Consider the following 27,801-nt stretch of genomic DNA (forward strand, 5'->3'; position numbering starts at 1 on the left):
ACAGTCAGAAGACACTGAACGGCACTGAACAGCAGTGGGAATTGCCAGCACCAATTAGGCTTACATATTTCCTTGATTAAACGCCTGACCTTGAATAGGGACCTGCCTCATTTAATGACCGGGTCAAAACTTTGTCTCAAAAAAAAAAATGCCTGCCTTAAATAAGCTCCAGGCATTATGTGCAATAAAAAGGTGGTAGAGTCACTCTTTTTTCTAAGTTCGCTAAGGAGTGGTACCTTAAAATCCTAAAGCCTGATTTATGCTTTTCCAGCTCCGTAACTCTGTGGCCATGCAATGACGTCGATGTGCACGTGACCCTTTTGAAGTTCTCCATCACGTCCTTATGCAATTTACCACATGAACAGTGTCTTTTTCTCGATTTATTTGTCCCTCAACAAGCTTCACTTATTTATACAATCATCAACCTCCAAACCAACGGTATGGTACGTGTAATTTGTCTCTATGAATTGCTGGCCATTTGAGCATCTTTTTCTGACTCTGTGTTGTGAAGGTCATATTTGCGGACATTTCTGCCAAAAGTATGTGATCCATGATCAAAATGTAATCAGTGGGTGCACTGCAAAAACTATTAAGACAGGAGAGGAAGGAGTGAAACTGGAAAAGTGACAAATCACAGCCCTTTGTGGTTGCTGTCATTTAACAGGTGTGTGGGTTCACAGCCAAGCAGAGGGGCTCTGATTTAAAGCAGTTTGGTTCATTACACTTGAAGTGTGATGAACAATGGGATATGTGTGAAACTTAACATTATATTACAGTGCAGGCAGCAAGCAGCATTTTGTTAATAATCACCGGACTTGAATAAAGACCTGTATCATTTAGTACCTGGGCACGGTTTGAAAAAAATAAATGCCCAGTCTTTTGATCAAGGAAATACGAGATTCACTTTCCTTGAATCGGCGAGTGTCAGTGCTGAACTTCATTTCGTACCTCTCTTACTGGGCACGTCCAGACTGTTCTGTCCGGTACATGTGAGGGGTTGTTACTGAAAACGCATTGCGATCAGACAGGACGTTTTGTCCAATGTGAGCGAAAATCCATTATACAAAATCCAGCATACACAGTGTTAATTACATGGAAAACCATATAAAAACATTGGGACTCTTGCTTTTGACCGGTGAGTGCGAATATTCCGTTTATATGATGACGGTTTAGGCAAGATTTACTGTATATCCTTTTATAGCAAGTGAGCAGTATTCTGCAGGACGGAACACACCCCTCACACCACCTTTCCTTTTTGCTTCCAGCCTGCCATTTCGTAGAGCCGTTACAGAACTAAACAGACATGCCAAAGCTCCAGTCAGAACAACTGCATTATTCTAATTAGAACAAGGGGGGACATGTGCAATATTTGTTTTTAACTATTTTAACTTTTTTGTCATGTAGAGTTCTTGCAATACCTGTTGAAAACATCTGGGGAAAAAAGAAAGTCTTAATGCACATGTCAGGGCCTGACGGTTTATCTGGTCAGTTGCAGCGTTTTCTGGTTTGTTTTTATCTCATCTTGCTTTTGTTATTTTTTTTGTGCTTATGAGATTTTGGTGTTGGGGTCTGTCTGTGGTTCTCTCTCTCTCTCTCTCTCTCTCTCTCTCTCTCTCTCTCTCTCTCTCTCCCTCCCTCCCTCCCTCCCCGCCCCACTTCTGGATCTCACCAAGCACACCTGTCTGTAATCTGCTGATTGCCACCTGGGGCTTTATTAGCTCACAGGTGGTGTTGTTTGTTTGCCAGTTTGTTGCGCCTTGTGCCATCATTCCAGCTCTTGTTCTCGTGTTTTCTAGATCTGCCTGCCTGCCTATCAGTTCTTTTTGTCTTAATACAAAAGATTCCCAGTGAAACCATCACAACATAGAGGCTTATTTGTATGTTTTGCATAATGCAGTGGTTCTATGTACACTCAACAAAAATATAAACGCAACACTTTTGGTTTTGCTCCCATTTTGTATGAGATGAACTCAAAGATCTAAAACTTTTTCCACATACACAATATCACCATTTCCCTCAAATATTGTTCACAAACCAGTCTAAATCTGTGATAGTGAGCACTTCTCCTTTGCTGAGATAATCCATCCCACCTCACAGGTGTGCCATATCAAGATGCTGATTAGACACCATGATTAGTGCACAGGTGTGCCTTAGACTGTCCACAATAAAAGGCCACTCTGAAAGGTGCAGTTTTGTTTTATTGGGGGGGATACCAGTCAGTATCTGGTGTGACCACCATTTGCCTCATGCAGTGCAACACATCTCCTTCGCATAGAGTTGATCAGGTTGTCAATTGTGGCCTGTGGAATGTTGGTCCACTCCTCTTCAATGGCTGTGTGAAGTTGCTGGATATTGGCAGGAACTGGTACACGCTGTTGTATACGCCAGTCCAGAGCATCCCAAACATGCTCAATGGGTGACATGTCTGGTGAGTATGCCGGCCATGCAAGAACTGGGACATTTTCAGCTTCCAAGAATTGTGTACAAATCCTTGCAACATGGGGCCGTGCATTATCCTGCTGCAACATGAGGTGATGTTCTTGGATGTATGGCACAACAATGGGCCTCAGGATCTCGTCACGGTATCTCTGTGCATTCAAAATGCCATCAATAAAATGCACCTGTGTTCTTCATCCATAACAGACGCCTGCCCATACCATAACCCCACCGCCACCATGGGCCACTCGATCCACAACATTGACCTCAGAAAACAGCTCACCCACACGACGCCACACACGCTGTCTGCCATCTGCCCTGGACAGTGTGAACCGGGATTCATCCGTGAAGAGAACACCTCTCCAACGTGCCAAACGCCAGCGAATGTGAGCATTTGCTCACTCAAGTTGGTTACGACGACGAACTGGAGTCAGGTCGAGACCCCGATGAGGACGACGAGCATGCAGATGAGCTTCCCTGAGACGGTTTCTGACAGTGTGTGCAGAAATCCTTTGGTTATGTAAACCGATTGTTTCAGCAGCTGTCCGAGTGGCTGGTCTCAGACGATCTTGGAGGTGAACATGCTGGATGTGGAGGTCCTGGGCTGGTGTGGTTACACGTGGTCTGCGGTTGTGAGGCTGGTTGGATGTACTGACAAATTCTCTGAAACACCTTTGGAGACGGCTTATGGTAGAGAAATGAACATTCAATACACGAGCAACAGCTCTGGTTGACATTCCTGCTGTCAGCATGCCAATTGCACGCTCCCTCAAATCTTGCGACATCTGTGGCATTGTGCTGTGTGATAAAACTGCACCTTTCAGAGTGGCCTTTTATTGTGGGCAGTCTAAGGCACACCTGTGCACTAATCATGGTTTCTAATCAGCATCTTGATATGGCACACCTGTGAGGTGGGATGGATTATCTCAGCAAAGGAGAAGTGCTCACTTTCACAGATTTAGACTGGTTTGTGAACAATATTTGAGGGAAATGGTGATATTGTGTATGTGGAAAAAGTTTTAGATCTTTGAGTTCATCTCATACAAAATGGGAGCAAAACCAAAAGTGTTGCGTTTATGTTTTTGTTGAGTGCACAATCCACATGTATGTGTCTCTTTACAATAACGGAGTGAAAGTATGATTTTGCGCATACATGAATACTTGCAACAAAGAAGGACAATTACAAAAACACTGGTATGAAACGCTATTTACATAATTTTTATATTTACATAATTTTTATAGGATTAGCTAAGCAAGGAAACGGTACTGTACAAATGATCAAACTATGACAGTGAGCAGAATGTCATTTTATTTCTGGTATTGACTGCAGGATGAATGATGCATGAATGAGCATGTGAGATGCAAATAAAGAAAATGGTTAAAATGGCAGGGGATTAAGAGGGGGCGTAGTTGGGGGCTGTGTGTGTGTGTGTGGGGGGGGGGGCAAAACTCACCAGAAGCTGAGGTTTTTGAGCCATGCTAATGCTCTCCAGAAGCATTAACTGAAAAGTCTAAATCTAAATCTAAATTACATGGTGAGATGCTGAAAAGCTTCACTCGTTCATTGTCTGCGACAAATAAATATTACATCTAGATGTAAATATCAGATTAAAAGGGTGACCTAATCTGTCTTGGCATACAGTTTTGTTTTGTTTTTTAAATTACCATTATTATTATTATTATTATTATTATTATTTTATTTTTATTTTTTTTTTATTTCAAAGCCCAAATGGCTTCAGTGCACAGAAAAACAAAAACAAATGAACTGGTCTTGCTGTTCCAATACTTTTTGAATGGACTGTAGTTCAGATATAGTGATTACAGTTATGAACAAATCTTTAGTCTACGAATCTTCAGACATTGAGCAAGTAGCTTCATCTTGTGACTGAGCTGTAGAGCACCAGGACATTGAATGTATCTTCTATAGAGTTCACCAATGCTCCCATGGGCGCTCCCATCATCATACCTAAAGCAAAAACCATCTGGATAATAATGATAGGATGCACTGGTGGACATCCAAAGGATTATTTTTTAAAATAGTGTAATGACTTATTTAAAGAAACAAAGTAGTAAGAAAATAATTCAAGTATTAGAATTTTATTCAATGTTATTAATTCCAAACATTATCATGTTGTAAAGCTGAAGTGTATATAATGGCAGCAATACATGGCATTTTCTCAACTGTTCAGTCCAAGACAAGAGTTCAGACAACTTTAGAGAACAACTCCCCAAATTTACTTTACAACAAATTGTTGAAAAAGCAATACGTAAAATGCTTATCACTTTTCAAACCCACAAAAATATGGCCATGACACCCTCCCCCCCAACATGAGTCGCCCCAAGGCAAGTTCTAACCTCACACACACACACACACACACACACACACACACACACACACACACACACACACACACACACACACACACACACACACACACACACACACACACACACACACAGAGCAAGCATGCTGGCAACAGCAGTAAATAAAAACACGTTGGGAGTTTTGTGTTTGTAGAAGAAACTTCAAGCAGACCAGACTCAGAACAGTGACATCTGCTGGTTGATAATTGTCAGAAAAGTTGAAGGTGCCTTACCTGTGGGAACAGGCTCACACTTGGCGATTGTAGGGTTATATTGCTGACCTCTGGGACATGTACAAAGAACGGAGCCCTCAATATTCTCACACTGGGCTTCACCACACACACTGCTCAGCAGTTCACACTCATTTATATCTGTTGGGGAAGAAGAGAAAAAGGATACTCATGTATATTTCTCATGAACCTGAGCACCGTTTCTGGTTCTCAGTGTCACAATACAGAGTTCAACTTCTCCACTGATGGATGGGATGAAGACAAAATCCATTTCACTTTCAATGGATTCACTCCAATTTGGATCAGAGGTCCCACCAATGAGATCCTTGTGTGACATGAGAGTTAAACACCAGAGGCTGTGTGTTTAACCAACATGTACACACAAAAACCCTGAGTACACTTTCCTCCACGTGTGAACTAGAATTTATAAACGAGGAATTTGTCATGAGAACATCTGTACTGCACGTGTACACACATTTTCAGAACAAGGAAAATCTGACATGGCAAAGTGGACATGAAGAATAAGAAAAAACAGGATTTAGCATGAAACAAAGCAGCCAATCGACAGAAGTTGCATGTCTCATTAGCTGTGCTCAATCTGTTGTGGAGAGCAGTATTTGTTTCCTTAAAAGAAGGTGGCTGAGCCTAGATACATCTGGGGGTAGAGTATTATATCCACTAGAAAAGGTGTGTGTGCGGTGTCTGCGTGCGTGCGTGCGATTATAAAGGCCTATTTACATGGAGCACAAGAATGATGTTCCCTGACTTGATGATCATCGGGAACCTGGGGTTCCACACAAGCCAGCTCAAGCAGAAAATGACGTGTCTTGAGGCGAAGCATTAATTATAAGTGAATAAAGTTGTATTTGTGCAAAGCATATAAAATAGGCTCTGAATATAAAATTTATTTTTTGAACAAGATGAATATAAAATTTATTTTTGAACAAGACCAGAGTGTGAGTTATCTCAAGCTACTCATGCGCCTCTCTTAACTCAAATGCCACACTGTCTGCATTCAACACAACTGCATTCACGATATCCTTCTATGACTCCAACTTACCATTCATTAAGATGTGCACATATGGCAGCAGACAATGACACATATTACACAGCAGCAGGGGAAACAAACTCTATGTGCGCATGCCTATGCATCCAGGGAGGCAGGGGGGTCATCATCTGAATCTGTGCAACACTTCATTAATTAACTGTTGACTGTATTTTACTTTGTTTAATAAGACAGCCAACAGACCACAATCCATCTGTGCACTTCCGTCTCTGTCTTGATCATCAACTCCAAGCAAAGTTGAGTGGCTGAAAACAGAGGCCGTGTACTCAACTGATGGAGGTAAAGCAGTGGTCACCCTCATGCTTTCTGTCTGTAAAGTGATGTGCTTTGTTGCCTGTCTTTCATGATCCAACCATTTTTAACATCTGCCAAGCTCGTCTGCTTGAAAGTTACAAAGTTGATCCCCTCCATTTTCCCCCCATTAAGTAGCTCTTCTTTTGTTCCAGAGTACAGAATCGAGACCACCAAAAAAAAACAAAAAAAAAAAACAAATTTGCTCTCCCCCACCACTTCTCAGATATATCACAATTTCACAATTGGTTTTTTTTTTTCTTGCCATGTGTCATTGCGTGTTGTACAAGCAGTATTAATATATGCAATTGGAGTGTCTCCATCCATTCCTGGCTAAAGATGATAGTGGAAATCAGGCGTGTGCATGTGGGTACAATTTCACAATGGTTGAGATTTATAAAAGAGGATCATGAGGATGAAGGGGTTCATATAACTGCCTAAAAGAACGAATATGCACATTTCTGCCTTTGTACATACACAGTTTCAGTCATAAATCTACAGAGTTTTTCCACATATGGCCCCAGAAAGAAAAGACTGTGAAAGACTCCATTAATCACACACAGAGTAAAGAGCTTGTAGCAGGAAATGAAATCAGTAGCACTTGATTAATGGCAAAGTAAAATTATAATGCACATTATAAGAAAACTAAACAGAGTCACTAATTGTCTTAAAAACAGATACGGTATTATAATTTATAGCCATAAACACTAGATAGAAAGTTAATCCCTTGTCTGTCCATCTCTTTGATTACCCGTTGGGGTAAAATACGGTGTGGACCTTGTGTGCCCCATGGCCGCTACGGAAACCATGAAGGCCCAACAGGAACCCTGAGCATGAGATGGGCTCTGGTGAAACAAGTCCTCAACAGCAGATCAGGTGGAGGAGGTGATGGCTTGTAACCCAATGGTTAATGAATTGGATGAAAACTGAAGCAGGTCTTCAGACCCAGATTGTCTGGGATTTCCCAGCCATGTGACCAGGCTACAGATCTGTCAAGGACCACGTGTTTGTCCGAGTGCAACAGCATTCCCACATTAAAAAAAAAAAAAAAAAGACATACAGGCATCTCTAGTTCAACCATGGATGTAGATTTCCTAGGCTGTGCTGCACACCCACAAGTCTTTTGGCAATCAACAAAGAGTGACAGGGGTAGGATTGTGAATCTGGATGGAAGCCCATAGCTTTGACCCGGCATGGAAGTAGCACATGTGTGATACAGTCATCAGATCCTTGGAACCAACAGGAGTGTTTTTAGGTAGCTACACCTGCAACTGATCAGCCCTATTTAAGGTTCGCTCTGCTCACCCTGAACAGGGAGGGGACTAAACATCCATTGACTCATGGATGCCCGGATGAGCACAAGTGGTCTTGTGATGTCAAGATACTGGGCATGAAAACCACAATTGTGTTGGTTGAAGACGAGAGATGACACATGAGTTGTGCACTGCTTTGCAGTGGGTGGAAGACTGGACCCATGAGTTATACACTGAATTATGGTAATTGAAGAGAAGTTGAAAGGGGATTTACCGAATTTGTGTGAAAATGAGTTCGTCTAAAATATACATAGTACTGGAGTAATGGCAACATGCTGGTATTTATAATGCCATGACATGATTTTGTCACTGATTTATTTTTTGTTGATCCACATTATTTTGTGATAGCATGTGCTTTGTTCTGATGAAGAATGTATGAATGAACTGTCATACTAACACATTATTTCAGGAAAATATTACCCCTGCTGTGGCACTGTTTGGTCTCACAAGGCCTAAAGCAGCTGAAGCGTGGCATTCTTAGCATTAATAGGCCATTGTTACATTCTCAATGCACATGCTCAGCAGTTTGTAAATGTCACGTGACTAAGCGTGAGCTTCCACGTTCACTGTCAGCATGAGGGGTGTGAACTGCCTATTCGTCCAAAACATCCACAGATCACAGCTCTCACAGTTTATTCCACAGGGCACTGTTACACTATGGTTGCCCATGATCCAAAAAAAAGTGCTAAAAAGGGATAAAATGGTTTAATCCAGGTTGCCTCCTAAAAGGCTGGTTTATAAAGTGCAGACCTGGCAACTCACCTCAAAACGAAAGTAAACCGCACCCTCGGCCAGACGTTCATTGCTTACAGTGCATGTTTTATTGTTTCTATACTCAACAAAAATATAAACGCAACACTTTTGGTTTTGCTCCCATTTTGTATGAGATGAACTCAAAGATCTAAAACTTTTTCCACATACACAATATCACCATTTCCCTCAAATATTGTTCACAAACCAGTCGAAATCTGTGATAGTGAGCACTTCTCCTTTGCTGAGATAATCCATCCCACCTCACAGGTGTGCCATATCAAGATGCTGATTAGACACCATGATTAGTGCACAGGTGTGCCTTAGACTGCCCACAATAAAAGGCCACTCTGAAAGGTGCAGTTTTGTTTTATTGGGGGGGGATACCAGTCAGTATCTGGTGTGACCACCATTTGCCTCATGCAGTACAACACATCTCCTTCGCATCATCCGTGAAGAGAACACCTCTCCAACGTGCCAAATGCCAGCGAATGTGAGCATTTGCCCACTCAAGTCGGTTACGACGACGAACTGGAGTCAGGTCGAGACCCCAATGAGGACGACGAGCATGCAGATGAGCTTCCCTGAGATGGTTTCTGACAGTTTGTGCAGAAATTCTTTGGTTATGCAAACCGATTGTTTCAGCAGCTGTCCGAGTGGCTGGTCTCAGACGATCTTGGAGGTGAACATGCTGGATGTGGAGGTCCTGGGCTGGTGTGGTTACATGTGGTCTGCGGTTGTGAGGCTGGTTGGATGTACTGCCAAATTCTCTGAAACGACTTTGGAGACAGCTTATGGTAGAGACATGAACATTCAATACACGAGCAACAGCTCTGGTTGACATTCCTGCTGTCAGCATGCCAATTGCACGCTCCCTCAAATCTTGCGACATCTGTGGCATTGTGCTGTGTGATAAAACTGCACCTTTCAGAGTGGCCTTTTATTGTGGGCAGTCTAAGGCACACCTGTGCACTAATCATGGTGTCTAATCAGCATCTTGATATGGCACACCTGTGAGGTGGGATGGATTATCTCAGCAAAGGAGAAGTGCTCACTATCACAGATTTAGACTGGTTTGTGAACAATATTTGAGAGAAATGGTGATATTGTGTATGTGGAAAAAGTTTTAGATCTTTGAGTTCATCTCATACAAAATGGGAGCAAAACCAAAAGTGTGAATTGCTTGAAAAATATTGAGGTGGTGTTTTCTTTTCATGACAACTGGAGGAGTACACGTTAATGTTTCTGATGAATGAATGGAACGCTGCATTTTTACAGCATTCCTAATCTTTCTGACAGCGCTTCATGATGAAAAAGCTATTTTTGTAGCTTTCCTCCTCAAACACAGCTATCATTTGTGCGAACCACATTTGAATTAGGGTGGCCATTTCCATAACAACGAAAAGGAGGACATTTTTGAAGACTGAACAAAATCCAGATAAAAACTCAAAATTAACATTAAACCCATAACATAACAGGACTCTGGTGTACTGAACAAAGAGGTAAATGTCTATTTTTGATATTTTAGGCCTTTCCTGGCTGCTTCCAAGAGTTTTTTTTTTTTTTTTTGCCAAGAACTTTTGGTACATGTCTGTGCACTTAAATGTGAAGTTCACACAAATCTGCAGCTCTGCCTTGACACTGTCCACATCCAGATGATTTCTCTCATTTCTCCATGCTGAGGTCATCATTGAGAAGACACGCTGTGTATGTGCGGTGGTGCACGGGATGGAGAAGATGTAGGTGCTGACCTTCCTCAGGATAACAAGTGGAACATCTGCTTTGGAAAACAACTTCAGACACTGCTCCTCACTGTGGCAACCTTCCATTTTTGAAGATCTGAGAATAGCTTCCACCGTGCCATATTTCTCATAGAGTCCATCCATATCAACATGTTTCAGTTTGCAGGCCTGGACTGCATCACTGTACTCTTCATAAGACACAGCACTTGTGAGGCTGAGCTTCGACAATTTGCTGTGAAAGCTGTTCTCACAGAAGTCATACCTATCACTCACATATTTCTTTGCTCTTTCATAGAACAGAATGAAATCAGCCTCACATTTCTTTGCCAAATCAGGAGTTAGCTCTTTAAGTTTGTTCTTCACAGCAAAGCCAAAAAATTGTTCTTCAGCCTCCTATCAAGTTTCCCTTTCAGTTCAGTCATCACTTTCAACACAGAGGTTAAGCTGAATGATTTGGCCTCAAGTGCTTTGATGCAGTCTGAGAACACCTTGAGAATGTGACTGAGGAAGAGGAAGTACATCTCAGGTACTTCAGTGCCATCCTCTGCAAAACACTTCCACAAAATCTTGGGGCATTCTTCTTCACCAAGGCTCTGAAAATAGCTGGTCAGGGGCTTCCAGTACTTCAGTATTCGGTTGATAGATGGCAGCAGAGAAAACCACCTGGTGATGATGTGCCGCAGTAGGTTGCACTCATCCACCTCCACAAACTCACAAAATTCCCTCAGCTGCACCGCTGCACTTCTGCTGGCTGAGATGCTGAAATGGCTATACACCTTTAACATAATGTTTTCAATGTCCAAATCAAAGCTGCCAGCCGCGTATCTTGTGACATTGTGCAGAATGTGTGCTAAACAGTTTTTGCCATCAGCTGATTGGTTATAGCTTCTGACGTCTCGTTATGGTCACTGTAAAAATCCAGAAGTGCATGCTGCATGCCCTCCTCAAAGTGAAAATATCTCAATACTATAGGAAAACACTTGATCGTACCTTTGTTTGATGCATCAGTCGCCAGTGAATAATGCAGTTTATTTTCTTTTATGTAGTCCACATGTGCCTGGATGGAGCAGGGTGCAGTTTCCAAACTTTTCTGCTGCTTTGAAGGTCCCAATGAGCACAGCGGCCTCCATCATCCATAACTGGAAGACGTTCAGATCCACCAGGACTCTTCCTATAGCCAGCCACCTGTCTAAACTGAGTGACCGGGGGAGAAGGACCTTAGTCATGGAGGTGACCAAGAACCCGATGGTCACTCTGTCAGAGCTTCAGCATTCCTCTGTGGAGAGAGGAGAACCTTCCAGAAGAACAACCATTTCTGCAGCAATCCACCAATCAGGCCTGTATGGTAGAGTGACCTGACAGAAGCCACTCCTTAGTAAAAGGCAAATGGCAGGCCACCTGGAGTTTGCCAAAAGGCACCTGAAGGACTCTCAGACCATGAGAAACAAAATCGTCTGGTCTGATGAGACAAAGATTGAACCCTTTGGCGTGAATACCAGTCATCATGTTTGGAGGAAACCAGGCACCATCCCTATCCCTACAGTGAAGCATGGTGGTGGCAGCATCATGCTGTGGGGATGCTTTTCAGCATCAGGAATGGGGAGACTAGTCAGGGTTGAGGGAAAAACGAATGCAGCAATGTACAGAGACATCCTGGGTGAAAACCTGCTCCAGAGCGCTCTTGACCTCAGACTGGGGGAGGACAATGACCCTAAGTACACAGCCAAGATATCAAAAGAGTGGCTTCAGGACAACTCTGTGAATGTCCTTGAGTGGTCCAGCCAGAGCCCAGACCTGAGTCTGATTGAACATCTCTGGAGAGATCTGAAAATGGCTGTGCACCGATGCTCCCCATCCAACATGATGGAGCTCGAGAGTTTCTGCAAAAAGGAAAACTGCCCAAAGATAGGTGCACCAAGCTTGTGGCATCATATTCAAGAAGACTTGAGGTTGCAATTGCTGCTAAAGGTATCGAGCACATGATTTCTTAATTTTTTATTTTTAATAAAATTGCAAAAATTTCAAAAATACTTTTTTCATGTCATTATGGGGTGTTGTGAGTAGAATTCTGAGGGGAAAAATGAATTTACTCCATTTTGGAATAAGGCTGTAACATAACAAAATGTGGAAAAAGTGAAGCGCTATATAACCATACGTCTTGAAACCAGGAAAGAATGCAGCTTTTCTGTGTTACCAGTGGAAATGTGACGTCATCCCTTCATCAGACCCCCAAATCCATGGAACACTGACTAATTATGCACAATTTGTCACTCGAAGTAAAGTCAATAAATGTCCATTTGCTCTATCTGTGACGATGTAACAACTTTATTAACACACCATGTCAAATTCACTTGTAGATACTGGACTTTGTGTGTGTGTGTGTGTGTGTGTGTGTGTGTGTGTGTGTGTGTGTGTGTGTGTGTGTGTGTGTGTGTGTGTGTGTGTGTGTGTGTGTGTGTGTGTGTGTGTGTGTGTGTGTGTGTGTGTTTTGTTCAGAGGTTGGTCACAGGGGGAGTTCTGTATCTTGGCTCAGCAGGGGGATGTTGGCTTTGACAGCTCTTCCTGATGGAGGAAATTGGAGCAGTTTTGAGCTGCATAGTTCCAGAAAGCTTGAGGAAACTACCAGCTCCCACAAACCTCTGCCGTTTCCAAGGCAAACTTAGTTCAGAAACATCTGTGGTTTGCCATTATTTCCACAAATTCCAGATAGAGATGCTGGGTGAAAAGCTGCTAATACCAAGAGATATGAGAAGAAAAGTTAACTCCTGAGCAAATAAATGTGTTTTACAGAAATGTCAATTGTACTGATGCATCTTTTTACATCTGCGATTAATTTGTTTAATCTACAAGATGGTAGAAATCCAAAAAAGTATGTATGATAATATACAGATTCGGGGAGTTTGTAGTAAATGATATTCATTCTACTCATACTGTGAGCCAAATATAAAACAGGCTATTCTATGTATACTTTTTAACATAAGTTAAGTCAACTTACTGCCAAACTTGAAGCAATAACAATAACAATAAGGGCCCTGTCACAGCCTGATCAGCCTCGTTTGTTTCCTTGGAGCTGCTGACAGCCAACACGATTGTTGATGGCTGTGTATTTGTTCGCAACAGGGAGGCTTTGCAGGAGCGCGATCAGCTTTGTTTAACCCAGTGTGATCGGCTGGAGAGAAGGTGAAGCACGCATTTGTGTGTGTGTGTCTGTTCCATGTACACAGCGCCTGTGCGTGCATGAGGTGATCAGAAACAGCAGAGTTTTGAAAAAAAAAGGCAAAGAGAGAGACACAGCACTAGCTATCTCTCCCTATCTTCTCTCTCTCCCCCTCTGTCTCATACACGTGCATTTCGGGTGTACAGATAGAGATTGTAGTTTTGGTATTTGAGAGATTTGAGAAATATTTGGCGTCAATGCAAGACGGAGAGCGCAGGATGTCGACAGAGTCTCAACCAGACAGTGAGGATTCTGATGAAGAAGGAGATGATCCCTCTTTTGTTCTGGATGAGGAACCACAGCAGGTGGATCCACCGACGTGCGATCGGATCTCCACAGTTGGTCGGATCACGCGCTTCTGTTTGCAGCTAAGCTCCATCCCAGTGCCAAGTCCTGGAATGCAGAGCAGGATGCAGACACACACTGCTCCAGCAGTGGCTCCAGGCGTGTTTCGTTTAAGGCATCGAGATCAATGTTAGCGTCGGTTTCATTTTGTTCCTCTTTTGTCCCTTTTGTGCTCTTGATTCGCAAGCTATTCAGTGATAAAGCTCAATCGTCCACCTTTTCTCAACGATTTGTGACTTTTTTCCCTCCATTCTGGAATTGTCATATGCCATGTGACCAGGCCTTTATGCAAAACTCACCCATAACTTATTAGACATACACAGCGTTTTTAATACCATCAGCATACACTGGCTAAATCACCAAGGTGTGACAGGGGTGTCAGAAAGGTATAAGGATACTCAGCTGGGGTGCAACAGTTTAATGATACAAATTACAAATCAATTTGAAAGTAATAGTTAAAACTACATTGATACATTAACTCCTGAATCTATCTAAATGGACTGTGAACTGGTCAATTACTTGATTTTAACGTTCTGAATTTGTTAACTTGTCTCACTTCTACTTCTGCATCTTTAAACTTTCATGAAAGTTCAAAAGTCTACTCGACATTAACTTTGCAAGGTAAAAACAAAACCAACATGTCCAAAAGTGGTAACAGGTAAGTGGCATCAATATAATGGATAAATGTTCCTGTATACACTAAAAGTTCAGTTCACAATTTAATTCGGTCATACCTGTCCAGAACAGGAAAGTTATGCTACGCTATATATTTATCCTGTGCTAACATCAGCAGGCTTCTTAATGGGCTTCTTCTATGCTGCACTTTCTGCTACTGGAATCAAATTGCATCTAATCAAATTGTTCCATTATAAAGTATTGTTTCTGAATAGCACTGTAGGTTATTTACCTGGATACCCATCATATCCTGTTATAAGAGAGTGATGCAGACCCCTAGTACTCTGAAAGCATTCTTTCAGCAAGTCAAGTCACTGGGCGTAAGGTGGGGTAAACTCTGGACAGGCCACGAGTCTATCACAGCACCGACACATACAGAAAGACACATTCAGACTCCCACTCACACCTATGGCTGTTTTAGATTCTCAGTTTCAACTACAGTGCATTTCTTTGGAAGTGGGAGGAAGTCGTTGTACCTGGAAGGAAACCACGCAAACATTGGGAGAAGATGAAAACTCCCCACAGAAACAACTAGGTCAGAAGCGAAGCTGGGACCTTCTTGCCGTGAGGCAATAGTGCTAACCACCAAGCCACCCTGCTGCATGCATATCTGAATATTGTTTCATGTAAATAGTAACTCTGCAAACAACTTTACAACATGTTTTTTATGGACTATGATGCAACTACTTTGCACATCTGCATGATAGCACATGCGCTGCTGAGTGTAGATAATATTATTTGAATCAAATTTGCCACGAAATTGACATGTAAATCGCCATTGGCTGAAGTCAGTGGAGGGCACTTCCGGTTGACGGCACTGGTTGGGGTCTCCTCTGCTGGGGACGAGTGCAGTTTATTGTGCTCCCTCATTGAAGATCTTTAGTCTCATCAAGAAACAGGTGGAATATGCCGGAAAGCTGCGCATTTTGGCAAAGCCACAAACAGAGGAACAAAGGAGACAATGTTTCCTTCCATAAGAAAGTGTTTTTTGTTATTCTTGTCACTTTGTCCGTGACATTTGGTTGATAAACAGGGTATGTTTCCTGCCCGTGCCTGTGTCATCGGTGGACAACACTTACACACACTGCTCACACACAGAGACGTGCACACAGACCACTGACTTTATGAATGAAAGGCTGTAAATAAAGGATAATTGTGTAAAAATATAACATAGATAAATGTTTCGTAATGGTTTTAGGAGCCGCGCTATGCTGAAAACAGCAGCAGCTGGGTTCAGCCAAGCAGCGCAGCGTAACAGGGCAGATCTGTGTAACTTTCAACACTAATATTTCGAACGTGTGGGCGTCAGCGTAAGTTTAATACTTTCCTGACATGATTTAATGCTAATTAATTTTACTGGCTCGATATGCAGGTCAGCATGGCATTTTAAGACGTATTTTTAACACGAGTGTTTTTCTGAGTGTGTTCAGTCGCGAATCCCCATTGAAAATGCATCAACATCCAGGAACTTTGTCAATATTTTGCCCAGTTAGGAGGTGTCATATTGCGGTCCATGAAGGGACGTTCACGTTTAGTGGGCAGCACTGGGAGTGCAGAATCTAGTAGTTATATATAACCTCTTTGTTGGTGCCTCTGGCAGGGAATCTTAGAACGAGGCTCATCTTCCCCCCAACCAGTGATGTCACCCGCCTGACCTGCATAAATAACGGCAGCCGGTCAATGTCAAAGTCCCTCAGACCACAGCTAAAAAAAGGTTTTCTATAGATTTTTATGCTCTTTCGTGTTTCTTGAACTATCAAAAGAACACATTTTTTGTGTTTATTCATGCTATAAATAATCCATGGGCCTTTCTGTTCCCCCTTAAACTCTAAAGTGCTGCTAAAGATATCTACAATAAGCAAAACACTGTGAAAATCCAAATATAAGTGCACCACAATGTACACCTATATTGAATGTGTGCTGCTTGACAAAAACAAACATGTTTCACTGTCATTTCTTTCAACCATTTCTACAACGTACGAGGTCTATTAGAAAAGTATCTGACCTTATTTTTTTTTTTCAAAAACCATATGGATTTGAATCACGTGTGATTACATCAGACATGCATGAACCCTCGTGGGCATGCAAGAGTTTTTTCACGCCTGTCGGTTACGTCATTCGCCTGTGGGCAGTCTTTGAGTGAGGAGTGGCCCACCCTCTTGTCGATTTTGTCATTGTTTAGGAATGGCTCAGAGACTGCTGTTTTGTTTGATCAAAATTTTTTCAAAAACTGTAAGGCACAACTGAGTGGACACCATTCGAAAAATTCAGCTGGTTTTCGGTAAAAATTTTAACGGCTGATGAGAGATTTTGGTCTGTAAGTGTCGCTTTAAGGACGGCCCACGGCGCCTGACGGCGATCTGCGCTCCGAGGCGTCATCATCTCGCTGTTTCAAGCTGAAAACTTCCACATTTCAGGCTCTGTTCACCCAGGTCGTCGTCAGAGAACAAAGAAGTTTCAGACGAGGTCGGCATGAGGAGTTTATGCGGACATTCCACTGTTAAAGGAGATTTTGTAATGAAAGAACGTGCAGGCAGATTCGCATGTCGGGCTGGACCCGACCGCGGGGGGTCGCGACAGGAAAAACACGTCCATTGGAAACCTTAACGGACATGTTGGAACATGCCCAGCTGTTAAACAATTTCTCAGATACTCACTTGTTGAAAGCCATCAAAAGCCGCCTGAATTTTACAAATGGTTTTCAACACGGAGGTGTTTTTCCTGTTGCGGCGCAGACGGATTTGCGGCGTCGTCACGGAACCGACTGCGAATTTGCCCGCACGTTCTTTCATTACAAAATCTCCTTTAACAGTGGAATGTCCGCATAAACTCCTCATACCGACTTCTTCTGAAACTTCTCTGTTCTCTGACGACGACCTGGGTGAACAGAGCCTTAAATTAGGATGTTTTCAGCTCGAAACAGCCAGACGGACGCCACCATCCGACCGCGGCCGCGCCGATCCGCTTGTGAGCTGTCCTTAAAGCGAAAGAAATGCCACAATCTCTCATCAGCCGTTAAACTTTTCACCGAGAACCAGCTGAATTTCTCGAATAGCGTCCACTCGGATATCCCTCACCGGTCCTGAAAAAATTTTGATAAAGCAACGCGCGCCGTCTCCAGCAGCGTCTCAGACAAAGGATTTCAGCCGAGAGGACTGGACCAGTGCTCACTCAAAGCCTGCCCACAGGCGGATGACGTCACCGACACGTGTGAAAAAACTCACGCATGCGCACGAGGGTTCAAGCATGTCTGGTGTAATCGCACGTGATTCAAATCCATATAGTTTTTTTTCTTTTATAAAACTGCCGGTTAGTTTTCTAATAAACCTCGTATAGTAAAATGACCATAGTTTCAGTCATAACATTCTACAAATGTACAGTAGTGTTCAGAATAATAGTAGTGCTATGTGACTAAAAAGATTAATCCAGGTTTTGAGTATATTTCTTATTGTTACATGGGAAACAAGGTACCAGAAGATTCAGTAGATTCTCACAAATCGAACAAGACCAAGCATTCATGATATGCACACTCTTAAGGCTATGAAATTGGGCTATTCATAAAAAAAAAGTAGAAAAGGGGGTGATCACAAGAACGGTAGTGTGGCATTCAGTCAGTGAGTTCGTCAATTTTGTGGAACAAACAGGTGTGAATCAGGTGTCTCCTATTTAAGGATGAAGCCAGCACCTGATGAACATGCTTTTCTCTTTGAAAGCCTGAGGAAAATGTGACGTTCAAGACACTGTTCAGAACAGTGTAGTTTGATTAAAAAGTTGATTGGAGAGGGGAAAACTTATATGCAGGTGCAAAAAATTATAGGCTGTTCATCTACAATGATCTCCAATGCTTTAAAATGAACAAAAAAAAAAACAGAGACATGTGGAAGAAAATGGAAAACAACCATCAAAATGGATAGAGGAATAACCAGAATGGCAAAGGCTCACCCATTGATCAGCTCCAGGATGATCAAAGACAGTCTGGAGTTACCTGTAAGTGCTGTGACAGTTAGAAGACACCTGTGTGAAGCTAATTTATTTGCAAGAATCCCCCGCAAAGTCCCTCTGTTAAATAAAAGACATGTGCAGAAGAGGTTACAATTTGCCAAAGAACACATCAATTGGCCTAAAGAGAAATGGAGGAATATTTTGTGGACTGATGAGAGTAAAATTGTTCTTTTTGGGTCCAAGGGCCGCAGACAGTTTTTGAGACGACCCCCAAACTCTGAATTCAAGCCACAGTTCACAGTGAAGACAGTGAAGCATGGTGGTGCAAGCACCACGATATGGGCATGTTTCTCCTACTATGGTGTTGGGCCTATATATCGCATACCAGGTATCATGGATCAGTTTGGATATGTCAAAATACTTGAAGAGGTCATGTTGCCTTATGCTGAAGAGGACATGCCCTTGAAATGGGTGTTTCAACAAGACAATGACCCCAAGCACAGTAGTAAATGATCAAAATCTTGGTTACAAACCAACAAAATTAATGCCTCACAGATGTGAAGAAATCATGAAAAACTGTGGTTATACAACTAAATACTAGTTTAGTGATTCACAGGATTGCTAAAAAAGCAGTTTGAACATAATAGTTTTGAGTTTGCAGCGTCAACAGCAGATGCTACTATTATTGTGAACACCCCCCTTTCTACTTTTTTTTTACTAATAGCCCAATTTCATAGCCTTAAGAGTGTGCATATCATAAATACTTGGTCTTGTTGGATTTGTGAGAATCTACTGAATCTACTGGTACCTTGTTTCCCATGTAACAATAAGAAATATACTCAAAACCTGGATTAATCTTTTTAGTCACACAGCACTACTATTATTCTGAACACTACTGTACATCTCTATTAGAAACAACATGAAAGAAATGATATTTAATATACAGCCATAATTTGGAGTTCTATATGATAATGTCATGGCCACTGGTGATATCAACTTTATTCATAAGAAATTATGTCTTTTGTATGCAAGTATGCATGTTACAAATATCAACCGGGTCTCTAAACACAGTATACGATGTGCATCCAAAAACTCTCCGACCTTATTTTATCCCACTGAAACAAATGCAGCATGTGAGGTGTCATTTGGTAGAGAGATGAAGAGAGCCTTCTTGTGCATGTGTGAATTTTTCTAATCCACAGTGCAGACCAGTTGTGAGCAGTCAGTCTGAGAGTGTAGACATGTATGGCGCCTCTGTCGGATTTTCATGACGAACGAGTTGAGGCCATCCACAAGCCAAAATGACAGAGTGACTGACAGAATACAGACTTTGGATGGCCATCGTGTCACCATACAAGAACTTGCAAAGGACGTAGGGATTAGCACAGGTTCCATTTAAAAGGATTTGGGCATGCAGAAATTGTCCGCAAAAATTATGATGAAACAGCTGATGGTGGAGGAGAAGCAACTGCGTGTGGAAGTCCTGCAGCTGCTCATTCTGCTCAGCTAATCCAGGCTTTCATGACTAAACAGAACACTCCTGTGATTCCTCACACTTCTTACTCTTTCACAGGCATTTCTCCCAGCAGTTCTGCTACTGACAGAAGTATTTCTGGAAGTCCTCTTTGGAATGGTGTCCAGCTGGGCCATCGTGTTCTGCATGACGTATTCTCACGACTCAAATCAAGTCCCTTTTAGTGTCACTTTGAACAGCCAAAAATCAGAGACAGCCATATCAGTAGAGGAGGACATCTGACAAATTACAGGAGTGATGCGTTTGGCCAGAAAAGCCTGTATGAGCTCTCCACATGCTCAAATCCTCTGTCAGAATTCTGCACCTCAAGTCGTTCCGTCGTGTTAAAATCCAATGGAGGCGCAGCACATGTGTGCACTCTTTGGCTTGGTGCTCACACATGTGCAAGAAAGTTCCCTTCAGCTCTCCACCAAGTGATACCTCGCATGCTGCATTTATTTCAGTGGGATGAAATAATATTGAATATGTTTTGTATGCACCTCATACTACAAGTGCTATGTGGGCAAAATATGACTTTTCCAACACCTGTGTGGATAGAAGAACAGCACTACTCAAAGACAGCAAGCAGGAATGAGTTTTAACCACAGTCCTCCAATGAGAATGAGCCACTATCAATCTAATTTAAACTTGAAAGCAGACAGCATGGAAACGTGCCGCGCCTGCAACATTACTTAGGGCCCCTTCACACATAGTATGAATAAGTACAAATCAGGGGGTGAATCACGGCAGAACAGCTCGTATGAGCAAACCACAAAAACATTGATGTCGGGAGGCACACATAGTGAAGCAGGCATGAACAATCCCGCTGTAACGGTTTCTTGCATGAGCGTGTATGAAACCATTGCAGCGGGAACACAGTGCGAGCAGCTGGAGCATGTGTGACCACATTGTTAGTTAGTTAGTTAGTTAGTTAGTTAGTTAGTTAGTTAGTTAGTTTATTAAGATCCCCATTAGCCACTGAAAATCAGTAGCTATTCTTCCTGGGGTCCTTTAAAATTCATTACATTCATTTTTCAATACATACACATACACACACACACACACATACACTCCTTAAGTATGAAAGCCCATTGTTAACTCTAAACTGAATTTCCACTTCCATTAAAATCAAATCTGAAATGTGAATAACGTAACATACAAGAAAAAGTACAGCTCATTTGAAAAATGTACAAAAAATATAAAAATAAAATATATATATATATATATATATATATATATATATATATATATTCACACACACACACATTAGATCATTGTGTGAATAGGAAAAGTTTTAACTTCTTCTGAAACAACTTTTTGTTTGTTTCTGACACCAAAAAAGTAGGCAGTGCATTCCAGGCGACCATGGCACAATAAACAACAGTGCATTGCATTTGACCCATTCTACACACAGGGAGCAAACCTCTTATGTTGCTGCTTTGACGAGTTACATAATTATGAACATCAGAGAAAAATAACAATTTACTAAAAATAATTTCTGGACTTTTGGTTATAATAACATTTCTAATAAATGTTAACAAAAAATATTTCAGTTTGCATTTTACCATTAGCCAGGCCAGTTCACTGTGCACTGATGTTACACTGGTTCTATATGGACAACTCAACACAATTCGTGCTGCTTTGTTCTGGGCAACTTGTAACCTGTGCAAATTATTTTCAGTTGTATTTGACCAAACCACAGAAGCATAATCCATCTGGGGGAGCACTAATGATTGAACTAACTGTTTGGTTAAATGCTGTGGAATACATTTTCTGCAGTGTCTGATCATACCCATACTGCGACGCATTTTCTGCAACATATAATTTATGTGACTGGTCCATAATAATTTAAAGTCTACTATTACACCTAATAATTTTGTTTCTTCTATCTGTTCAACTTTAGTTTCCTTTAGCTTTAAATGTAATTTTTGTTTATTTATTTTTAACATATACTGTGATCCAAGTAACATACATTTAGTTTTCTCTGCATTAATTACTAGCTTATTATTTTGAATCCACTGTGCCACTACTGCCAACTCATCATTTAAGATGTTACTGAGTTGTTCTACAGTCAGTGTAGATGCATACAATGTTGTGTCATCTGCATATACCGCCATAGTTGCATGTTTTAGTACAAATGAAAAATCATTGGTGAATACAGAAAATAACAGGGGTCCCAGACAACTGCCCTGGAGCACTCCACAACTCATTACCTCAATCTCAGAATAGCTATCACTGAAAAAAACTTTATAGTCTCGATTACCTAAATAACTTTTAGTCCATTTTAAAGCCGATGACTTAAATCCATAGCAGCTCAATTTATTCAATAAAATACTGTGATCCAACACATCAAAAGCTGCACTTAAATCTAAGAATACGGTGCCTATGAGATTTTTATTATCAATTTCATGTAGCCAATAATCTGTTATTTGAGTGAGTGCAGTTGAAGTGGAATAACCTTTTTTATATGCATGCTGATAAATAGTATTTAGCCCATTAACTGAAAAATAGAATTGGATTTGGTCACATGCCACCTTTTCCATAATTTTACTTAACATAGGTAATAAACTTATTGGTCTACTATTTTTACCTGATAATGGTTCCTTGTAGTTTTTAATAAGAGGAATTATTTTTGCAGTTTTCCACTGTGTGGGAAAAATACCTTTAGTTAAACTTAAATTTATTATGTGAGAAACTGGTAAGTCAATTATATGAGCCACCATTTTTATTTTAGTTTCAAGGTTATCAATACCAGCTGGTTTATCCTTACTTTTTAGGAGCATTTCTTTAATTTGATTTTGTGTGACTTTATTAAACTTAAATTTGCTTTCTTTCTCCCTCATAATATACTTTCTTATTAGTTTATAAGAAATATTTTCGTTGTGTACTGGTCCCATGTCATTTCTTAATTTCTCTATTTTATCTTTAAAAAACTGGCTCAAATAATTTCCAATGTCTTTTGGCGAAGTTAAATAAATGCCATTTGATTCTAAATATGTAGCTGTTATTTGTTACCTCCCTAATATTTCATTTAATATTCCCCACACTTTTACAGGATCACATTTTGTGTCTCCAATCTTACTCTGGTAATATAAACGTTTTTTCCTTTTATTCAATGTAGTCACATAATGTCTTAGTTTACGATATTTATTCCACTGTACTAGATTATTACTTTCCAGTGCTTCCTTTTTGGTTTTATCTCTTTCGGCCATATATTCCTTAAGTTCTTGATCTAACCACGGAGCAGAGATGTTTCTTACAGCTCACTTTCTTATAGGAGCATGTTTATCCATAACTTGTGTCATTAAGGTATTGAAAATCTCCACAGCTTTACTTGGGTCCTGTTCTTGGCTCGGACTGTAACTTCTCTTCAAACAATTCTTTAAACAACTTGAACACGTAGTTGGTTGGATTACCCTTTTCAATGTCCATTGTTAAACCAAATACGCGCACATTCTGTTTTGGACTGTGTAATTCCAGCCGCTCTGCTTTATTTTTAAGTTATACATTGACTTTACGCAGCCCCTCACACACCGTCTCCAACTTTGCCACTCGCTCCTCCATTGTCAATAAAGTTTCGTCCACTTCATCAAGACTTTTTACGCAACCACAAATGTCGTCTTTGATACTTTTATACTGAGATAGCACCACACTTATCTCTTCTCTTATTATAGTGCGGATCAGATCAGCCAGTTCAGAGTTACTTAGCGCACCTATTGCTGCTTCGTCATGCGCCATGACTTGTTGTGTCTCACTTTCTGCCTCTCCTTCGCTTGCTTTAGGCTGCAACCTTTGCTTTTTCAGCGACATGGTAATGAAGAGTGTCTCTTGCGTTGATATGGAGATTTTTAAGGCACTTTGCCTAGTTTAAGAGCCTTAATTTCACCAATTTACCAGAGCTTGGCGTCCTCGCCGTGTTCTCAGCTGCTGCGCATACTCAGCAGCTACCCTACTCTCTATTGTGCAGTTGCTGTGGAAAAAAAGATACATGCCACCCACTGGATTAGAACCTGCAATTTGCAAAAGCTCTGATTGCCAGCCAGAAACTTTACCACTGCGCTACCATTGCTGTCATATAAAAGGTACATAAAATGTCTGAAATCAACAAGGAGATAAACGTATTTCAAAAAAATAAAACAACACACCAGAAAAAAAAGCACAGCATTGTATTAAATCCCTCTTATCGAGCGAACAATACAAGTATGAACCGTCTGTTCCTCTGTAGATGACCCATGGTCACAGACATACAGTCATGAAATGACATAAATGAAGCAGTGCACTCTTATCATGGCCACATCTGCTGGCCCGGTGTGTCGAGCCGGTATCGCGCGCGTGTCTGGCCCGACACACGTGTCCTGTCAACGGCGCCACAGGACAGACATGGCATCATGTGGAACACAGCTCATGTGGGTGATGTGACATTCAGATCGGCCGCTGCGTGTTATGATGTGACGGTCCATTTCATCTGGGACAGCCTGTCAATTTGTGTGCCATACGCTCGCTCGCTGCATCCCATCGCAACAGTGATATATGTTTTTATGTATGTCCACGTGAGGACAGCAAGCAGACACACAAGCATCACAGTGGACAGCTGTTAGTTCATGCCCTTCAAAACATGGTATGTGTTCTCCACCTGGGACGTCCAGAACCAGAGAGCTCAACAGCAATTGATGTTGGAGGACACGCCCCCTGTCAGTTCAGCGCACACACCAATGTGTCACTCTCTGTTATGTGATCATTATTAGTTAATTGTTATGTAATTGTTTATGCCGGTACTTAATAATATACCTGTCCTGGCTGTGGTCTCTGTGTTTGTACTATGACACGTCCTGTGCACTGAGCCATCATTTATGTCTCTGGTCAGCAGATGGGAGGTGCCTCCACATGCTGTGTGTGCTCTGACCTAGCTGTCCGCCCTGCATGTGTTCATGTCTGTACATGCATATAAGCAATTTATGCAAGTGTGCCCCCACATGCCACATGTGTGTGTGTGGGGGGGTGGGGGGGGCACACGTGCAAGACACACGCACCACATGTGTGTTGCTTTTTGCAACACCATACTCGTGGTGGCACTTAGACAAGTTTCACATCCAGCTCAAAAGTGACCATCTGCTCACTTTTCCCATGCTAACAGTGCGAATGGCCACACATTTTCTAAGTGTCAGGTGAGCGGTGTTAGATGTTAGCTGTAGTGATACGTGTACGAGGCATTGGAGCCAGCTCCAATTTTTCACGGATGGCATGCAATTCCTCCTTCGTGCGCTAGTCGGCTTAAATCGTGTTGTGTGTGAAGGGGCCCTTCGGTTCAAATCATTCATGCAAATATATTTATTACTCCGCTGTGTGTCATCTGATATTCATGAATCATATTGTGTTGTGTGCATTGTTGTGTTCTGTTACTGTACACACATTGACAACTCCAGCTTACCCACACAGCTCTGGCCTTCCTGGTCCTCCTGGTAGCCCTGATCACAGAGACATCGGAATGAACCCAGTCTGTTCTCACAGTAGCCGTGAGGGCCACAGATTGTCTCATTCAGGCTGCACTCATCAATATCTGCAGAGGACATTCAGAAAATAAAGAGTACACTGTTTGGTCAGTAACATAAAGCTCTGTGAGATCATATGCAATAAAACCACCAATCCACAAGTGAAACACTTCAGTCTGTGCCATCTGTTTTCTGTTCAACTTGATTTCTTTAAGCGGTGTTTGTTTATCTGCTTTAAATTACATTCTGGTTAATAAAAATCTGCTCAACAAATAAAAGTTGGTTGTTTTTGTACATTCAGTATTGTCACTGTTTAATTTATTTTATTTCAAAGAGATTAAGGAAATGACATTTAAGGTGAAAATGGAATGAAATGAAGTGCAGAGAATAATGACGCATTTTGTTGATGGAAACAAAGCAGATGGTGTTAAAGGTTGTTGGAAAGACGTGCGTAAAGCGTTTTCATAAGGACACACACACACACACACAGCTCCCTGCATAAATCAAGAGCCGGAGAGCAACAAATATCCCTCCTTGTCTAGACAGCGTGCTCATGTCGTCTCGTCTGTTTCTTTTCTTTTTTTTTCTCTTTATTTTTCTAAGGCAGGAAAGGGCATTTAAAAACAGCTCTGGCACAGACGTTGGTGGAGAAAAGAGGCACAGCATATGTAAAAGCAATTAAAGATATTTTGCTCATTTTTATTCTTGAAGTCCAGAGACAGTGAGATTGAGGATTTTGAGGTGAAACGATGAAGATAATAACATAGGAAAAGAAAGAAAAAAAAGAGTGGTTTGGAAGTAAAAGTCCATCAATCTATTTACTACACGTGCTTAGTCCAGTTAAAGGTCATTGGGGGGGGGGCTGAAGCCTATCCCATCAGTTATTGGGGAGAGCAGTGGTACTCCCTGGACAGTCAACCAGTCTATTACAGGGCTAACACCATTAGACAAACTCTTTCACACGCCCACTCACACATAAAGTCAATTTAAAGTCACCAGTCCACCTAATGTGGATGTCTTTGGAAGTGGGAGGATGCCGGAGCCCCCAGAGGGAACCCGTGCAAACACAGGTTTTCTTTTCTTGTTTGTACTCGATACTAAGCAGCAACACCAAATTGTCCCTGTGCATGTATAGAACGGAATCCTTCAGTTTTGTCCCCTTGAAGACACTGGACCGGAAATATTTCCCTTTGTGCACATCTTCAAGTTCATATGGTGTTCTTGTGTAATGTATCATTTAAATTTACCAACTGGTTTAGGGGCCAGTGCACTCACGAAGTGTCAGATTTCCCAGCTTTTTTCCACCTTACTGTCTGTTATATTTATGAAACTATGGCACATGTACTTTGGAAGTAGTTTTATTTGGTCACAAAACTTCAAATGCGTACATACGATTTCCAAAATGTTGCAGCAGTATGCAGTGTGTGAGGCAACATACCGTCACAGGAGAGTGCATGGAGGTTGGCAGTGAATCCAGTCTCACACACACATATGTAGGATCCCTCAGTGTTCAGACAGTCGCCGTGAGGAGAACAGAGCTCTGGATCATCCGCACACTCATCAACATCTGGAGAGACAAACAGAGAACACTGCCGTCTGTGTGCGCTTTTTATCAAATCAAAACCACATGTGGTGGTTCGTGAATTTAACCATACACACGGTGCTCACCTCGGCAGCGGGTTTCATTGACCTGTCGAAAACCCTGGTGGCAGTTACAGGTGTACGAGCCCATGTTGTTAACACACTGTCCTACATAGTCACAGGGCCTGGCTTCTTCAACACATTCATCTACATCTGAAACATCCGGAGACATGACATCAGCCATGATCTAGGCTGCATTTGCAACACATTGCAGATGATGTAGTTTGAGATAAAGAGCACAGTGATGCAAGAAGGAAAAAACTCCATCAGCGTGTCCTATTGTGAAAAATCTCCTTTTATCTAACTTTACAAGTGAATACGGTTGCCATTTGATCAACATCCTCACAGCCATAATTCTACAAGGATCAGCTGAAAAATTCATAGACTCACATGAAAAAGCAATGCAAAATCAATGGAACTTATGCATTCAATGAAACTAACTTTAGTTTTATTTTCTGCTAATACAGTTTTTGGTATTGGTGAATATTCATCTGAATTAAAAAAAAATATCACTGTGGTGTCATCAAGTACCTGCCAGAATAAGAGTTTAACTCCCAAGGACATTCATGCTGATATAAGGATGACAAGTTAATCATCTGCTATACTTTCCTCATTTTGACCTAACTTGTTTCTGTTTCCATACATGAAAAAACATTTGGTCAACTATCAAAGCAGAGCAATGATGCTGTCTGTGATGGGCATCACTGGGGACATTTTTTTCTTTCAAATGAAATGCTGACAGACAACTCACTTCATGGTCTCAAATCGCAACCACATCTTGAGAACG

The 27,801-nt window shown here is 41.6% G+C and overlaps 1 protein-coding gene across 1 annotated transcript in view; it reads right to left on the reverse strand.

The window, feature by feature from the left end:
- ltbp1 (latent transforming growth factor beta binding protein 1) overlaps positions 1-27,801 on the reverse strand; it is a 440,667-nt gene that overhangs the window by 39,556 nt on the left and 373,310 nt on the right. Inside the window, 4 exon segments of the mRNA XM_034184166.1 lie at positions 5,034-5,171; positions 25,313-25,441; positions 26,812-26,940; positions 27,042-27,167. Of these exon segments, the coding sequence (XP_034040057.1) occupies positions 5,034-5,171; positions 25,313-25,441; positions 26,812-26,940; positions 27,042-27,167 (522 nt within the window).

The sequence above is a fragment of the Thalassophryne amazonica genome, chromosome 13 (genome assembly GCF_902500255.1).
Source record: "Thalassophryne amazonica chromosome 13, fThaAma1.1, whole genome shotgun sequence".
NCBI classification, from domain to species: domain Eukaryota; kingdom Metazoa; phylum Chordata; class Actinopteri; order Batrachoidiformes; family Batrachoididae; genus Thalassophryne; species Thalassophryne amazonica.